A 14,638-nucleotide genomic window follows, 5' to 3' on the forward strand; every position below is an offset into this window, starting at 1 on the left:
GTATAGCTGAAGCATAACCTCCCTACTTTTGTATTCAATTCCCCTCGTGATAAACGATAACATTCATTTAGCTTTCCTTATTACTTGCTGTATCTGCATACTAACCTTTTGCAATTCATGCACTGGGACACCCAGATCCCTCTGCATCTCAGAGCTCTGCAATCTCTCACCATTTTTTATTCTTCCTGCCAATGTGGACAATTTCCCATTTTCCCACATTATACTCCATTTGCCAGGTCTTTGCCCACTCACTTAACCTATCTATATCCCTTTGTAGCTCCCTTAAGTCCTCTTCGCATGTTACTTTCCTACATATTTTTGTGTCATCAGCAAATTTAGCAACCATACCTTTGCTCCCTTCATCTAAGCCATTTATATAAATTGTAAAATGTTGAGGCCCCAACACAGATACCTGTGGCACACCACTCATAACATCTTGCCAACCAGAAAATGACCTATTTATCCCTACTCTCTGTTTCCTGTTAGCTAGCCAATCTTCTATCCATGCCAATATGTTACCCCCTACACCATGAGCTTTTATTTTCTGCAATAAACTTTGATGTGGCACTTTATCAAATGCCTTCTGGAAATCTAAGTACAATACATCCACCAGTTCCCCTTTATCCACAGCACATGTAACTCCCTCAAAGAACTTTCATCATTCTCCTGAAATGTTCTAACCAAAACTATTATAGGCAATCAAGGCAAAATTATTGTTAAGACCGAGATGGGAGGAGTGCACCATTTTTTCTATTTCCACTTCTCCACAGGTCACAACATATATTTAAATGTTTACCCCGTTACCGATATGGTCACTCATAGACTCTATTTTTATCTCAAAATAAAATACACCACCCAGGTGTCTTTAATAAACAACAAAATGATCCGTTTATTATAAAACAAGACTTGATCAGTAATGAAGCAAAGCATTAGCACATTAAACTGTGAAAGTTCCCTTTTTACCTTAGCCCCTCTGTTACAAAGAAAAGAAAAAAAGGAATACTTTGGCCAAATACTTGCTAATTCTTGAAGAAAAAAAGTGAAGCTATGGAAAGCCGTCAGTTGTCTCTTTTTTGGTTTGGCGTCCCAAATACGCGTAGATGGCTGTCACGGGGATCTTTCTTTGGAGCAACTTGTTCAGGTGGTGTCGAGGATTTATCCGGCAGGTTTTTCCAGCATCTCAGGAGAAACCAGCAACTGGGGTTTCAAGCAGGCCTTTCAAGAGGAATGCATCATCAATTTCTGTACTTCTTACACTCGCTTTCAAGAGCTTCCCAAAGGGATAGAAAAACTGGCAGGCTTTTCAAAGAGATGGAACAGGCTAAGCTGGGGTTTTGTCCTTCAGGTTGGTTTTTAAAACTCCAACTCTGTCCAAAGCGAAATCAAAAACAATCTTGATTTGCCACTTCTCTGTAAACATCTTCTCCAGGTGACTTCTCCAGAGGACAGGTGACTTCCAGTTTACAAACCAAGTCCAAAAGACCTTACGATGACTTCTTTTAAAAAAAAAACACAAAGTCCAGCATCTATGGAATCCTTTATTTCAGTTTTAAAACACAAGTCCTCAAAATTAAACAAAAAGTGGAAGTACTTTCGTGACATTATTCTAACATTTTAAAATCAATAGTACAGTGACAGAGCAAGTTGTAGTTATTTTTGTTTATGCAAGGACCTTCTATATGTGGATGCTTTCCCAGTCTTTTTATTGGCATTGATCTGCAGTTATTGAAATAGTTGACAGAATTACTGTTATGTATATCTGCAGCTGGTTAGACCTAGAAGTGCTAGGGTCAGATAGTACAGCTAACATATTGGAAGCCTTGATAGTACAGAGGAAGGGTAATTGGCCTTTTGTTGCTGTCCAACTCTTCTCTTTTGGTTTATTTGGAACTAGGTATGTTTCAGCACAATTTCCATCATCGACAAGGCAAGGAATGCTGATTTTATATAGTATGAGCATTGTTCTAATATTAGAATTGGATGTCTGCTGAATGATGGCTGTTCCAACCTTTATTAATGCTCAAGTTAAAGAAACTCTCCATAACATTGATGCGGTTGGACAAAAGGCTATTGATTATTTTTCAATAAATGTGCAGTGATTATATCACATTTTTCAATTCTTTAGTGTAGACATTATGCAGACACAGAGTAATATGTGGATAGGAAGTTACTTAAAGGACAGGAAACAACAATTTATGGTCAATGGATTTTTTTTGGGGTGTCTCTACTGAATCTCTCATTAACCTTCTCTGCTCCAAGGAGAACAATCCCAGCTTCTCTAGTTTCTCTATGTAACTGAAGTCCCACATCACTGGTGTTATTCGAGTAAATCTCCTCCACACCCTCTGCAAGTTCTTGACATCCTTCAAAGTATGGTGCCCAGAATTGGACACAATGCTCCAGCTGAGGCCTAACCAGCGTTTTATAAAGGTTTACCATAGCTTCCTTGCTTTTATTCTCTATTATACTCTATTTATAAAGCCAAGGATCCCATACTTCTTTTTTAAACTGCCTTATCAAATTGACCTATCACCTTCATAGATTTGTGTATATACACCTTCAGGTCTCTCTCGGCTGCATTTTCTTTTCCTGCCACCAGGAGCAGTGGCGGGTGAAAAAAATGGCGGCCCGCACACACGGGCCATGCCACCGTGATCTAGCGCGCGGCGGCTCATTTAAATATTCAGGTAGGGTCCCCCAATCACGTGGCGGGGTGAGCTCTGAGTTGAGTGAACGGCGTCAGCTGCCTCTGCACAGGTGCTGGTGCCACTTTTAAAGGGCTGCCAGACCTGCACAGTTGAACACTATACTCCACCCCCCACTACACTATAAATAAGTTTCTGTATCCTCAATACAGTGAAAAATAAATGGCCACCCTGTTCTTCCCCCCCAAAATACTTACATTGAACATTTGACACCTCTCCCACACAACTGCATAAAATGCGGAGGTCACTCCTTCCCGCACCCCCCAAACAGGAAATGCAGAGTTGACCCCATTTCACCCCCCCCATACTAAAAATCCTAAGTTCTCCCCTTCGGCACCTCGGTGGCACCAGCTTACCCTGGACTGGAAAGTGAAGGCTCGTGAGTGCCGGCCATCGCACGGAAGATTCCATACAGCCAGTAAAATCGCAAGAAATTGTAGGTAAATGTATTCATGAGGTTTATTTAAATATTTAAAGACTGGTCCCATTGCCAAGCAGCGGGGGGCCACCACAGAGCCTTGCCGTCGACAGGACGATCGGTCCTGGCAATCCCAGCGTTGGGTTCCATGGCGGGATGCTGCCGCTGTGATCTTCCGGCCCCCATCCCCGCCATGGAGCCTGACATCAGGAGCTCAACAAAATTCTCCCTCTGTTCTTGCACCCCCTTTAAAATTGTACCATTTAATTCATATTGCCTCTTTTTCTTCCGACCAAAATACATCACTTCACACTTTCCTGCCATAAATTTCACCTGCCATGTGTCTGCCCATTTTCCCATTTTGTCTAGGATTGTGGTTATAGTGAAGAGGACACTCAGTGACTTCAGGAGGATGTGGATAGGTTAGTAGATTGAGCCGATCGATATAAGCTGAAATACAATGTAGAAAAAATTGAGGTGATACATTTTGGAAATGAGGAAAAGGAGAGGACACACACCAAATAATAAATAAAAACACAAAATGCTGGAAACCCTCAGCAAGTCTGGGAGCATCTGTGGACAGAGAAACAGAGTTAACATTTGAGGTCTGTGACCTTTGCTCTGAACAATAGATTGCTTTTACACTCCATAATAAAGTTTTACAAAGGGGAGCAGAGAGGTTCAGGTACAGAAATTTTTCAAGGTGGGAGACCAAATTAATAGTGCAGTTTAAAAAACCTGTGGGGTTGGATTTTCATTACAGAGGCAAGAAACAGGAACTGGGTCTGGTTTTGGGTCAGAAACCTGCCTTCGATGGGAAACTGATTCAGATTTTCAAATGAGTAAGCCCTTAATTGGTAAGGAAGCGGGTTTCCTGTCCACTTAGAGCCAGTGGGGCCGGAAATGAAGGTGGGCCAGATCAAGTATGGGACTCATGTAGACTCCTACGGCAGAATATGCTTGAGGGGATGAATGGCCTCTTCCTGTTCCTTTGTTCCTTGGAAATACAAAGATAAACTGAAAAATTGAAAAGAAGCCGACTGCGAAGCAGTGACTAATGGAGTTTTGTGCAGTCTCCTTCTGTTCTCATCATTCCTGATGTTCACATTATTCATAAACAATATAGACAAGAAAGACAGGTGTAATTGTAAATTGCACCTTATATGCACACCCGTCTTTGCCACAGGTCCCACTATTTCTGGCCTAGACAGTCCTTCCCGGACACATCACTTGCCTTTGGTGATTCCATTTCACACAAGAGCTTGCCCCATTGCTATACCATATCTTGAAGGGCGGAATGCAGACAATTTGTACATAAACTACATAACTACATAAACATTTCCCCCTGGAGCCTGAAGGTTCATTACTGCGTTAAGCTTTTTATGCCACTAGATCCTCCAAGTCACCATTGGTCACATTTGCAAAATCAGTGAGTTGGTTGTCCATAGATGAATCAAGTCGATGATAGCAGCCTGTCTGAAAAGGTCAACATATTCATCACAAGAAGAAGAAAGATTTGCACTTATATAGCGCCTTTCATGACCTTGACCTCAGGACACCCCAAAGGGCTTTAAAGGCAATTAGTTACCTTTGAATTGTAGGTACTGATGTAACGTAGGAAACTCAGCAGCCAATTTGTGCACAGTAAGTTCCCACAAACAGCAATATGATAATCAGATGACCTAAATTGATGTTGGTTGAGGAATAAATATTAGTCAGACACTGGGGAGAACTCCATGGGATCTTTTACATCCACCTGAGGGGGGCAAACAGGGTCTCTGTTTAATAGCTCATCTAAAAGACGGCACCGCCAACAGTGCAGTGCTCCCTCAGTACTGCACTGGAGTGTCAGCCTGGATTTTGTGCTTAAGTCTCTGAAGTAGGACGGGAACCCATGATCTTCTGACTTAGAGGGGGAGAGTGATACCCACTGAGTCACAGCTGAGATCACAATTGTTGTGGAAAGGAGTTATCAGCTTGACCAGTACAGAACCTTTACTGTGTGGTCTACAGCATCGTAGATGAAACCTGTGTACTGTAGAAGCGTTGAGATTGGTCATTACCTCATTGCAGACAAGATCCACTGCTGTTCTTTGGTAACAGTGCCCCAAAGTACCAAACAATACAACTCTATTTTCACCCATCTCATCCCACAACATGTCTACTTTGCCAGCTACCAAACATGTTGTCCATCACTTGTGGAATGACTTAATTTGATGCCGCTATGTTGGATTCCATTTAACATTATTGCCTTTTCATTTTCCTTCCCTTTCGCCAACTCCCTTCTGCATAGGCATAGGCTGAAAATTATTTAAAATACATTTTGAACCTTACGAAAGCCGAAACAAATATTTGTCCCTATGCGTAACCGTTTATGTTTAAGTAGGCGCATCCCTTTAAATTTAAGCTGTAAGCCAGATTTTCTGCATCTCATAATTTGATGAGCTAACAGCACAAACCAAAATTGCATTGGGAGTTTATGTCATTGCTTAAATGACCTCTACCTATGATGAGCTCAGTGTGTTTCGGTCAAGCTTTGCACCATCAAGCTGCCATTCCTGGCACAAACTCTGCCAGGAATTCAGAAACGCACAGCTTGAGTACCTGGCGAGCAGAGCACAATGGCCGTGGGAAGTGAAGTCACGTAGTGGCAGACGTCAAGTTATTACAAATAAATCTCAAGAGTTTCAACAAGGTGCTGTTTGGCTCAATTTATGTTCCAGATTCCAAGCGCGATTGCGAGGATTTATTTGGAACAAGAGCCCGTGGACGGATTACAAGAGATGATGACGTCATCTGCACTACAGAATATTCACGGATTTTACCACTCGAGAATGGCGAGGTAAGAGGCTGAGTTGAAATCAAGAAGCACTTTTCGTGAATGAGCTCAATGATGTATGCTAAAATTAAACTTACTTTTTACAGACTACTGGTAAGTAAGAATTAACTAGACATCTGTAGTCAGTGTTATCTAAGAACAAACAAATGAATCTGTTGTTGATGCTGAAGTTGTAATGCATCATATAACTGTGCAGAAACTGCCTAAAGCTGTTATTTCAAATAATTATTTATACAAGTGGAGATTGACTAGAAGTTTGCAAAATTCTGATAAGCGTAAAAAAGGACAAACTGTTTCCACTGACAGGGGGGTCAGTAACCAGAGGACACAGATTTAGGATAATTGGCAAAAGAACCAGAGGAGAGATGAGGAGAATAGTTTTTACGCAGCGAGTTGTTGTGATCTGCGCGCCTGAAAGAGTGGTGAAAGTAGATTCAGTAATAACTTTCAAAGGGGCATTGGATAAATATTTGAGAAGGAGAAAATTGCAGGGCTGTGGGGAAAGAGCAGGGGGAGTGGGACTAATTGGACAGCTCGTTCAAAGGGCCACAATGGGCTGAATGGCCTTCTGTGTAGTTTAATTCTATTTTTTGAGTTAAAAATGAATTTTGCTTAATCCACCATTAGTTCTACATAAAAAACTTGTACTATCTTCTAATGACAATACTTTCCTTAGATTGTTATATCTTTGGTGAATGGTCGTCCAGGATCCACAAACTTCAATGATTCTCCTGTGTTAAGAGAATTCACAAAGGCTACAAATATCAGACTTCGATTTCTTAGGACCAACACCTTACTGGGTCACCTGATATCCAAGACTCAAAAGGATCCTACCGTCACTCGAAGGGTATGTGCAGTGCTAACTCAATACAGAATACTGCAATTAGATTAGTGAAGTAAATATGCAGCTCAAAGACTGGTGTGGGAGAAGTGGGTTTTGGTTTGTGGAGCACTGGCACCAGTACTGGGGAAAGTGTACCGTTGGGACGGTCTGCACCTGAACTTTGCTGGTAAACTGAATAAGCGGGGAGAGGGATCAAGCTTGGGTAGTTGTAGAAAATCAAGGGGTAGAGCCAAGGCAGGAGAGCAGAATAGTAATATGGGAAATGAAAGTCAGAGAATGGCAGGAAGGGACAGAGAGAGAAAACCTAAGAACACATCAACAGTCAAGACTAGATGTTACAAACCTAAAGGCTCTGTATCTGAATACACATAGCATTCATAACAAAGTAGATGAACTGATAGCACACATTGAAGTAAATAAATACGATCTGATAGCCATTACAGAGATATGGCTGCAGGATGACCAGGATTGGGTCCTCAATATTGAGGGGCATATAAACTTTCAAGAAGAACAGGAAGCTAGATAAAGGTGGAGGGGTAGCACTGTTAATCAAGGATGGCATTGGTGCAATAGTTAGAGATCACCTTGGTTCAGGAGATCAGGATGCAGAATCGATTTGGATGGAGATGAGGAATAGTAGGGGAAAGAGGTTACTAGTGGGAGTGGTCTACATGCCCCTTAATAGTAACTGCAATCCAAGAAGAAATATTGGGTGCATGTGTTAAAGGGACAGCAATAATCATGGGTGATTATAATCGACATATGAACTGGAAAAATCAGATTGGCAATAGTAGCCTGGATGAGGAATTCATAGAATGCTTTTGAGATAGTTTCTTAGAGCAGCGTGTTCTGGACCAACCAGAGCACAGGTTATATTAGACTTGGTATTGTGTAATTTGACAGGATTAATTAATGACCTCAGAGTAAAGGCACCATGAGGTAGCAGTGACCACAGTATGAATTTTACATCAAGTTTGAAAGAGAGAGGAGTGGGTCTAAGGCTAGTATTTTAAACTTAAATAAGGGCAACTATGTGGACATGAAAGCTGAGCTAGCTGAAGTGACCTATGTTGCTAGGCTAGGAGATAGTTCAAAGGAGAAGCAGTGGCAGACATTTAAGGGGATATTCCAGAATACTCAGAATGAGTACATACGAATTAGGAGCAGGAGTAGGTCACTCAGCCCTTCGAGCCTGCTCCACCATTCAATACGTTCATGGCTTAACTGATTACTCCCCATTTCTACCTACCCCGATAACCTTTCACCCCCTTGCTTATCAAGCATCTATCTACCTCTGCCTTAAAAATATTCAAAGACTCTGCTTCCACCACCTTTTGAGGAAGAAATTCCAAAGACTCACAACCCTCTGAGAGAACAAATTTCTCTCCATCTCTGCCTTAATTGGGCGACCCCTTATTTTTAAACGGTGACCCCTAGTTCTAGATTCTCCCACAAAGGGAAACATCCTTTCCACGTCCACCCTGTCAAGACCCCTCAGGATCTTGTATATTTCAGTCAAGTCGCCTCTTACTCTTCTAAATTCCAACGGATACAAGCCTAGCCTGCCCAATCTTTACACGTAACATAGCCCACCCGTTCCAGGTATTAGTCTAGTAAACCTTTGTATATTCCTACTATAAAGAAAAATTCTAAGGGGAGGACCCACCATCCGTGGTTAACTAAAGAAGTGAAGGAAAACATCAAACTTAAGGAAAAAGCATATAATTGTGCAAAGATGAGTGGCAGGTCAGATGGTTGGTCAGAATATCAAGAATGGCAGAGAATGGCTAAAAGGGTAATCAGGAGAAAGAAATTAGAGTACGAGAGAAAGCTAGCTAGAAATGTAAAAACAGATAGCAAAAGTTTCCACAGGTATTTAAAAAGAAAAAGAGTAAGTAAAGTGAGTGTTGGTCCTCCAGAGAGTGAGAATGGGGAGTTAATAGTGGAAATAAGGAAATGGCAGATGAAATGAACAAATATTTTGCTTCTGTCTTCACCACAGAGGATACAAAAAACATTCCAGTAATAGCTGTAAATCAGGAGGTGAAAGGAAGAGAGGAACTTGGTGAAATTACAATCACCAGGTAAGCGGTACTGAGCAAACTGATGGAGCTGCGGGCTGATAAGTCCCCGGGTCCTATTGGGGTTCATCCTAGGGTCTTAAAAGAGGTCACTAATGAGGTAGTAGATACGTTGATGTTAATTTTTCAAAATTCACCAGATTCTGGAAAGATTCCATCAGACTGGAAAGTAGCAAATATAACCCTCTATTCAAGAAGTGGGGGAGGCAGAAAACAGGTAACTGCAGGCTAGTTAGCTTGACGTCTGTCACGGGGAAGATGTTCGTATCGATCATTAAGGAGGTTGTAGCTGGGTACTTAAGCAAACTCAAGGTGATCAGAATTAGACAGCATGGTTTTGTGAAAGGGAAATCATGTTAAACCAATTTGTTAGAGTCCTTTGAAGGAGTAGCATGCGCTGTGGATAAAGGAAGCCCGTTGATGTATTGTACTTGAATTTCCAGAAGGCAATTGACAAAGTGCCACATAAAAGGTTATTGCGCAAAGTGCTCATGGTGTAAGGGGTAACATATTAGCATGGATAGAAGATTGGCTGGCTGGCAGAAAACATACGTTATGCATAAATGGGTCCATTTCTGATTGTCAGAATGTAACGAGTGGTGTCCCATAGGGGTCTGTGCTGGGGCCTCAGCTTTTTACAATGTATATATCAATGACTTAGATGAGGGGAGCGATGGCATGATAGCTAAATTTGCAGATGACACAAAGATAGGTAGGAAAGTATGTTGTGAAGAGGACATAAAGAGGTTGTAGACTGATATAGATAGGTTGAGTGAGTGGACAAAAATCTGGCAGATGGACTATAATGTAGGAAAATGTGAAGTTGTTCACTTTGGCAGGAAGAATAAAAAAGCAGAGTATTTCTTAAATAGGGAATGACTGCAGAATTCTGAGGTGCAGAGAGAGCTAGGTGTTCTAGTGCATGAGTCACAAAAAGTTAGTATGCAGGTACCGCAAGTAATAAAGAAGGTTAATGGAATGCTATCCTTTATTATGAGAGGAATTGAAAATAAAAGTAAGGATGTTATGCTTCAGTTATGCAAGGCATTGGTGAGACCACATCTCGAATACTGTGTGCAGTTTTGGTCTCCTTATTTAAGGAAGGAATTGAATGCATTGGAGGCGGTTCAGAGGAGGTTTACCAGATTGCTACCTGCAGTGCTCGAAAGCCCCCAGCGATTTAACATCCGCAGCACTTAAAGCAGCCAGAAGTACTGCACAAAGAACAGCTAGGCGTTGCGCAAACGACTACTGGCAACACCTATGCAGTCATATTCAGCTGGCCTCAGACACCGGAAACATCAGAGGAATGTATGATGGCATGAAGAGAGCTCTTGGACCAACCATCAAGAAGATCACCCCCCTCAAATCTAAATCGGGGGACATAATCACTGACCAACGCAAACAGATGGACCGCTGGGTTGAGCACTACCTAGAACTGTACTCCAGGGAGAATGCTGTCACTGAGACTGCCCTCAATGCAGCCCAGCCTCTACCAGTCATGGATGAGCTGGACATACAGCCAACCAAATCGGAACTCAGTGATGCCATTGATTCCCTAGCCAGCGGAAAAGCCCCTGGGAAGGACAGCATTACCCCTGAAATAATCAAGAGTGCCAAGCCTGCTATACTCTCAGCACTACATGAACTGCTATGCCTGTGCTGGGACGAGGGAGCAGTACCCCAGGACATGCGCGATGCCAACATCATCACCCTCTATAAAAACAAAGGTGACCGCGGTGACTGCAACAACTACCGTGGAATCTCCCTGCTCAGCATAGTGGGGAAAGTCTTTGCTCGAGTCGCTCTGAACAGGCTCCAGAAGCTGGCCGAGCGCGTCTACCCTGAGGCACAGTGTGGCTTTCGTGCAGAGAGATCGACTATTGACATGCTGTTCTCCCTTCGTCAGATACAGGAGAAATGCCGTGAACAACAGATGCCCCTCTACATTGCTTTCATTGATCTCACCAAAGCCTTTGACCTCGTCAGCAGACGTGGTCTCTTCAGACTACTAGAAAAGATCGGATGTCCACCAAAGCTACTAAGTATCATCACCTCATTCCATGACAATATGAAAGGCACAATTCAACATGGTGGCTCCTCATCAGAGCCCTTTCCTATCCTGAGTGGTGTGAAACAGGGCTGTGTTCTCGCACCCACACTTTTTGGGATTTTCTTCTCCCTGCTGCTTTCACATGCGTTCAAATCCTCTGAAGAAGGAATTTTCCTCCACACAAGATCAGGGGGCAGGTTGTTCAACCTTGCCCGTCTAAGAGCGAAGTCCAAAGTACGGAAAGTCCTCATCAGAGAACTCCTCTTTGCTGACGATGCTGCTTTAACATCTCACACTGAAGAATGCCTGCAGAGTCTCATCGACAGGTTTGCGTCTGCCTGCAATGAATTTGGCCTAACCATCAGCCTCAAGAAAACGAACATCATGGGGCAGGATGTCAGAAATGCTCCATCCATCAATATTGGCGACCACGCTCTGGAAGTGGTTCAAGAGTTCACCTACCTAGGCTCAACTATCACCAGTAACCTGTCTCTAGATGCAGAAATCAACAAGCGCATGGGTAAGGCTTCCACTGCTATGTTCAGACTGGCCAAGAGAGTGTGGGAAAATGGCGCACTGACACGGAACACAAAAGTCCGAGTGTATCAGGCCTGTGTCCTCAGTACCTTGCTCTACGGCAGCGAGGCCTGGACAACGTATGCCAGCCAAGAGCGACGTCTCAATTCATTCCATCTTCGCTGCCTTCGGAGAATACTTGGCATCAGGTGGCAGGACTATATCTCCAACACAGAAGTCCTTGAAGCGGCCAACATCCCCAGCTTATACACACTACTGAGTCAGCGGCGCTTGAGATGGCTTGGCCATGTGAGCCGCATGGAAGATGGCAGGATCCCCAAAGACACATTGTACAGCGAGCTCGCCACTGGTATCAGACCCACCGGCCGTCCATGTCTCCGTTATAAAGACGTCTGCAAACGCGACATGAAATCGTGTGACATTGATCACAAGTCGTGGGAGTCAGTTGCCAGCATTCGCCAGAGCTGGCGGGCAGCCATAAAGACAGGGCTAAATTGTGGCGAGTCGAAGAGACTTAGTAGTTGGCAGGAAAAAAGACAGAGGCGCAAGGGGAGAGCCAACTGTGCAACAGCCCCAACAAACAAATTTCTCTGCAGCACCTGTGGAAGAGCCTGTCACTCCAGAATTGGCCTTTATAGCCACTCCAGGCGCTGCTTCACAAACCACTGACCACCTCCAGGCGCGTATCCATTGTCTCTCGAGATAAGGAGGCCCAAAAGAATTTAAGGAAGGAATTGAATGCATTGGAGGCGGTTCAGAGGAGGTTTACCAGATTGCTACCTGCAGTGAGCAGATTGTCTTATGAGAAAAGGTTGGACAGACTGGGCTTGTTTTCACTGGAGGTTAGAAGCGTGAAGGGAGACTTGATTGAAGTATATAAGATCTTGAATTGGCGTGACAAGGTGGATGTGGAAAGGATGTTTCCTCTTGTGGGTAAGTCCAGAACTAGGGGGCACTGTTTTAATGTTAGGGGTTGCCCTTTTTGGACAGAGATGAGGAGAAATTTTTTCTCTCGGAGGGTTGTGCAACTTTGGAATTCTCTCCCTCAGAAGGTGGTGGCGGTGGAGTCATTGAATATTTTTAAGGCGGAGGTAGATAAATTTTTGTTAGACAAGGGAATCAGAGATTATCGGGGGTAGATGGGAGTGTGGAATTCCCGACACAAACAGATCAACCATAATCTTATTGAATGGCGGAGCAGGCTCGACAGGCCAAATGGCCTACTTCTGTTCCTAATTCATATCTTCTTTGGCCTCCTTATCTCGAGAGACAATGGATACGCGCCTGGAGGTGGTCAGTGGTTTGTGAAGCAGCGCCTGGAGTGGCTATAAAGGCCAATTCTAGAGTGACAGGCTCTTCCACAGGTGCTGCAGAGAAATTTGTTTGTCGGGGCTGTTGCACAGTTGGCTCTCCCCTTGCGCCTCTGTCTTTTTTCCTGCCAACTACTAAGTCTCTTCGACTCGCCACATTTTAGCCCCATCTTTATGGCTGCCTGCCAGCTCTGGCGAACGCTGGCAACTGACTCCCACGACTTGTGATCAATGTCACAGGATTTCATGTCGCGTTTGCAGACGTCTTTAAAGCGGATACATGGACGGCCGGTGGGTCTGATACCAGTGGCGAGCTCGCTGTACAATGTGTCTTTGGGGATCCTGCCATCTTCCATGCGGCTCACATGGCCAAGCCATCTCAAGCGCCGCTGACTCAGTAGTGTGTACAAGCTGGGGATGTTGGCCGCCTCGAGGACTTCTGTGTTGGAGATATGGTCCTGCCACCTGATGCCAAGGATTCTCCGGAGACAGCGAAGATGGAATGAATTGAGACGTCGCTCTTGGCTGACATACGTTGTCCAGGCCTCGCTGCCATAGAGCAAGGTACTGAGGACACAGGCCTGATACACTCGGACTTTTGTGTTCCGTGTCAGTGCGCCATTTTCCCACACTCTCTTGGCTAGTCTGGACAGAGCAGTGGAAGCCTTTCCCATGCGCTTGTTGATTTCTGCATCTAGAGACAGGTTACTGGTGATAGTTGAGCCTAGATAGGTGAACTCTTGAACCACTCCCAGAGCGTGGTCACCAATATTGATGGATGGAGCATTTCTGACGTCCTGCCCCATGATGTTCGTTTTCTTGAGGCTGATGGTTAGGCCAAATTCATTGCAGGCAGCCGCAAACCTGTCGATGAGACTCTGCAGACACACTTCAGTGTGAGATGTTAAAGCAGCATCGTCAGCAAAGAGGAGTTCCCTGATGAGGACTTTCCGTACTTTGGACTTCGCTCTTAGACGGGCAAGGTTGAACAACCTGCCCCCTGATCTTATGTGGAGGAAAATTCCTTCTTCAGAGGACTTGAACGCATGTGAAAGCAGCAGGGAGAAGAAAATCCAAAAGTGTGGGTGCGAGAACACAGCCCTGTTTCACGCCACTCAGGATAGGAAAGGGCTCTGATGAGGAGCCACCATGTTGAATTGTGCCTTTCATATTGTCATGGAATGAGGTGATGATACTTAGTAGCTTTGGTGGACATTCAATCTTTTCCAGTAGTCTGAAGAGACCACGTCTGCTGACGAGGTCAAAGGCTTTGGTTAGATCAATGAAAGCAATGTAGAGGGGCATCTGTTGTTCGCGGCATTTCTCCTGTATCTGACGAGGGGAGAACAGCATGTCAACGGTTGATCTCTCTGCACGAAAGTCACACTGTGCCTCAGGGTAGACGCGCTCGGCCAGCTTCTGGAGCCTGTTCAGAGCGACTCGAGCAAAGACTTTCCCCACTATGCTGAGCGTGGAGATTCCGCGGTAGTTGTTGCAGTCACCACGGTCACCTTTGTTTTTATAGAGGGTGATGATGTTGGCATCGCGCATGTCCTGGGGTACTGCTCCCTCGTCCCAGCACAGGCATAGCAGTTCATGTAGTGCTGAGAGTATAACAGGCTTGGCACTCTTGATTATTTCAGGGGTAATGCTGTCCTTCCCAGGGGTTTTTCCGCTGGCTAGAGAATCAATGGCATCACTGAGTTCCGATTTGGTTGGCTGTATGTCCAGCTCATCCATGACTGGTAGAGGCTGGACTGCTTTGAGGGCAGTCTCAGTGACAGCATTCTCCCTGGAGTACAGTTCTAGGTAGTGCTCAACCCAGCGGTCCATTTGTTTGTGTTGGTCAGT

The 14,638-nt window shown here is 44.3% G+C and overlaps 1 protein-coding gene across 3 annotated transcripts in view; it reads left to right on the top strand.

Moving 5' to 3' along the window:
* Positions 1-14,638, top strand: part of lama3 (laminin, alpha 3) — a 456,248-nt gene that overhangs the window by 110,300 nt on the left and 331,310 nt on the right. For all 3 annotated transcript variants that reach the window (XM_068031084.1, XM_068031086.1, XM_068031085.1), the window contains exons 4-5: positions 5,847-5,965; positions 6,639-6,809. In XM_068031084.1, coding sequence (XP_067887185.1) covers positions 5,847-5,965; positions 6,639-6,809 — 290 coding nt within the window. The remainder of the gene's footprint in view (positions 1-5,846; positions 5,966-6,638; positions 6,810-14,638) is intronic.

This window comes from Heterodontus francisci, chromosome 5, assembly GCF_036365525.1.
Source record: "Heterodontus francisci isolate sHetFra1 chromosome 5, sHetFra1.hap1, whole genome shotgun sequence".
Classification (NCBI taxonomy): domain Eukaryota; kingdom Metazoa; phylum Chordata; class Chondrichthyes; order Heterodontiformes; family Heterodontidae; genus Heterodontus; species Heterodontus francisci.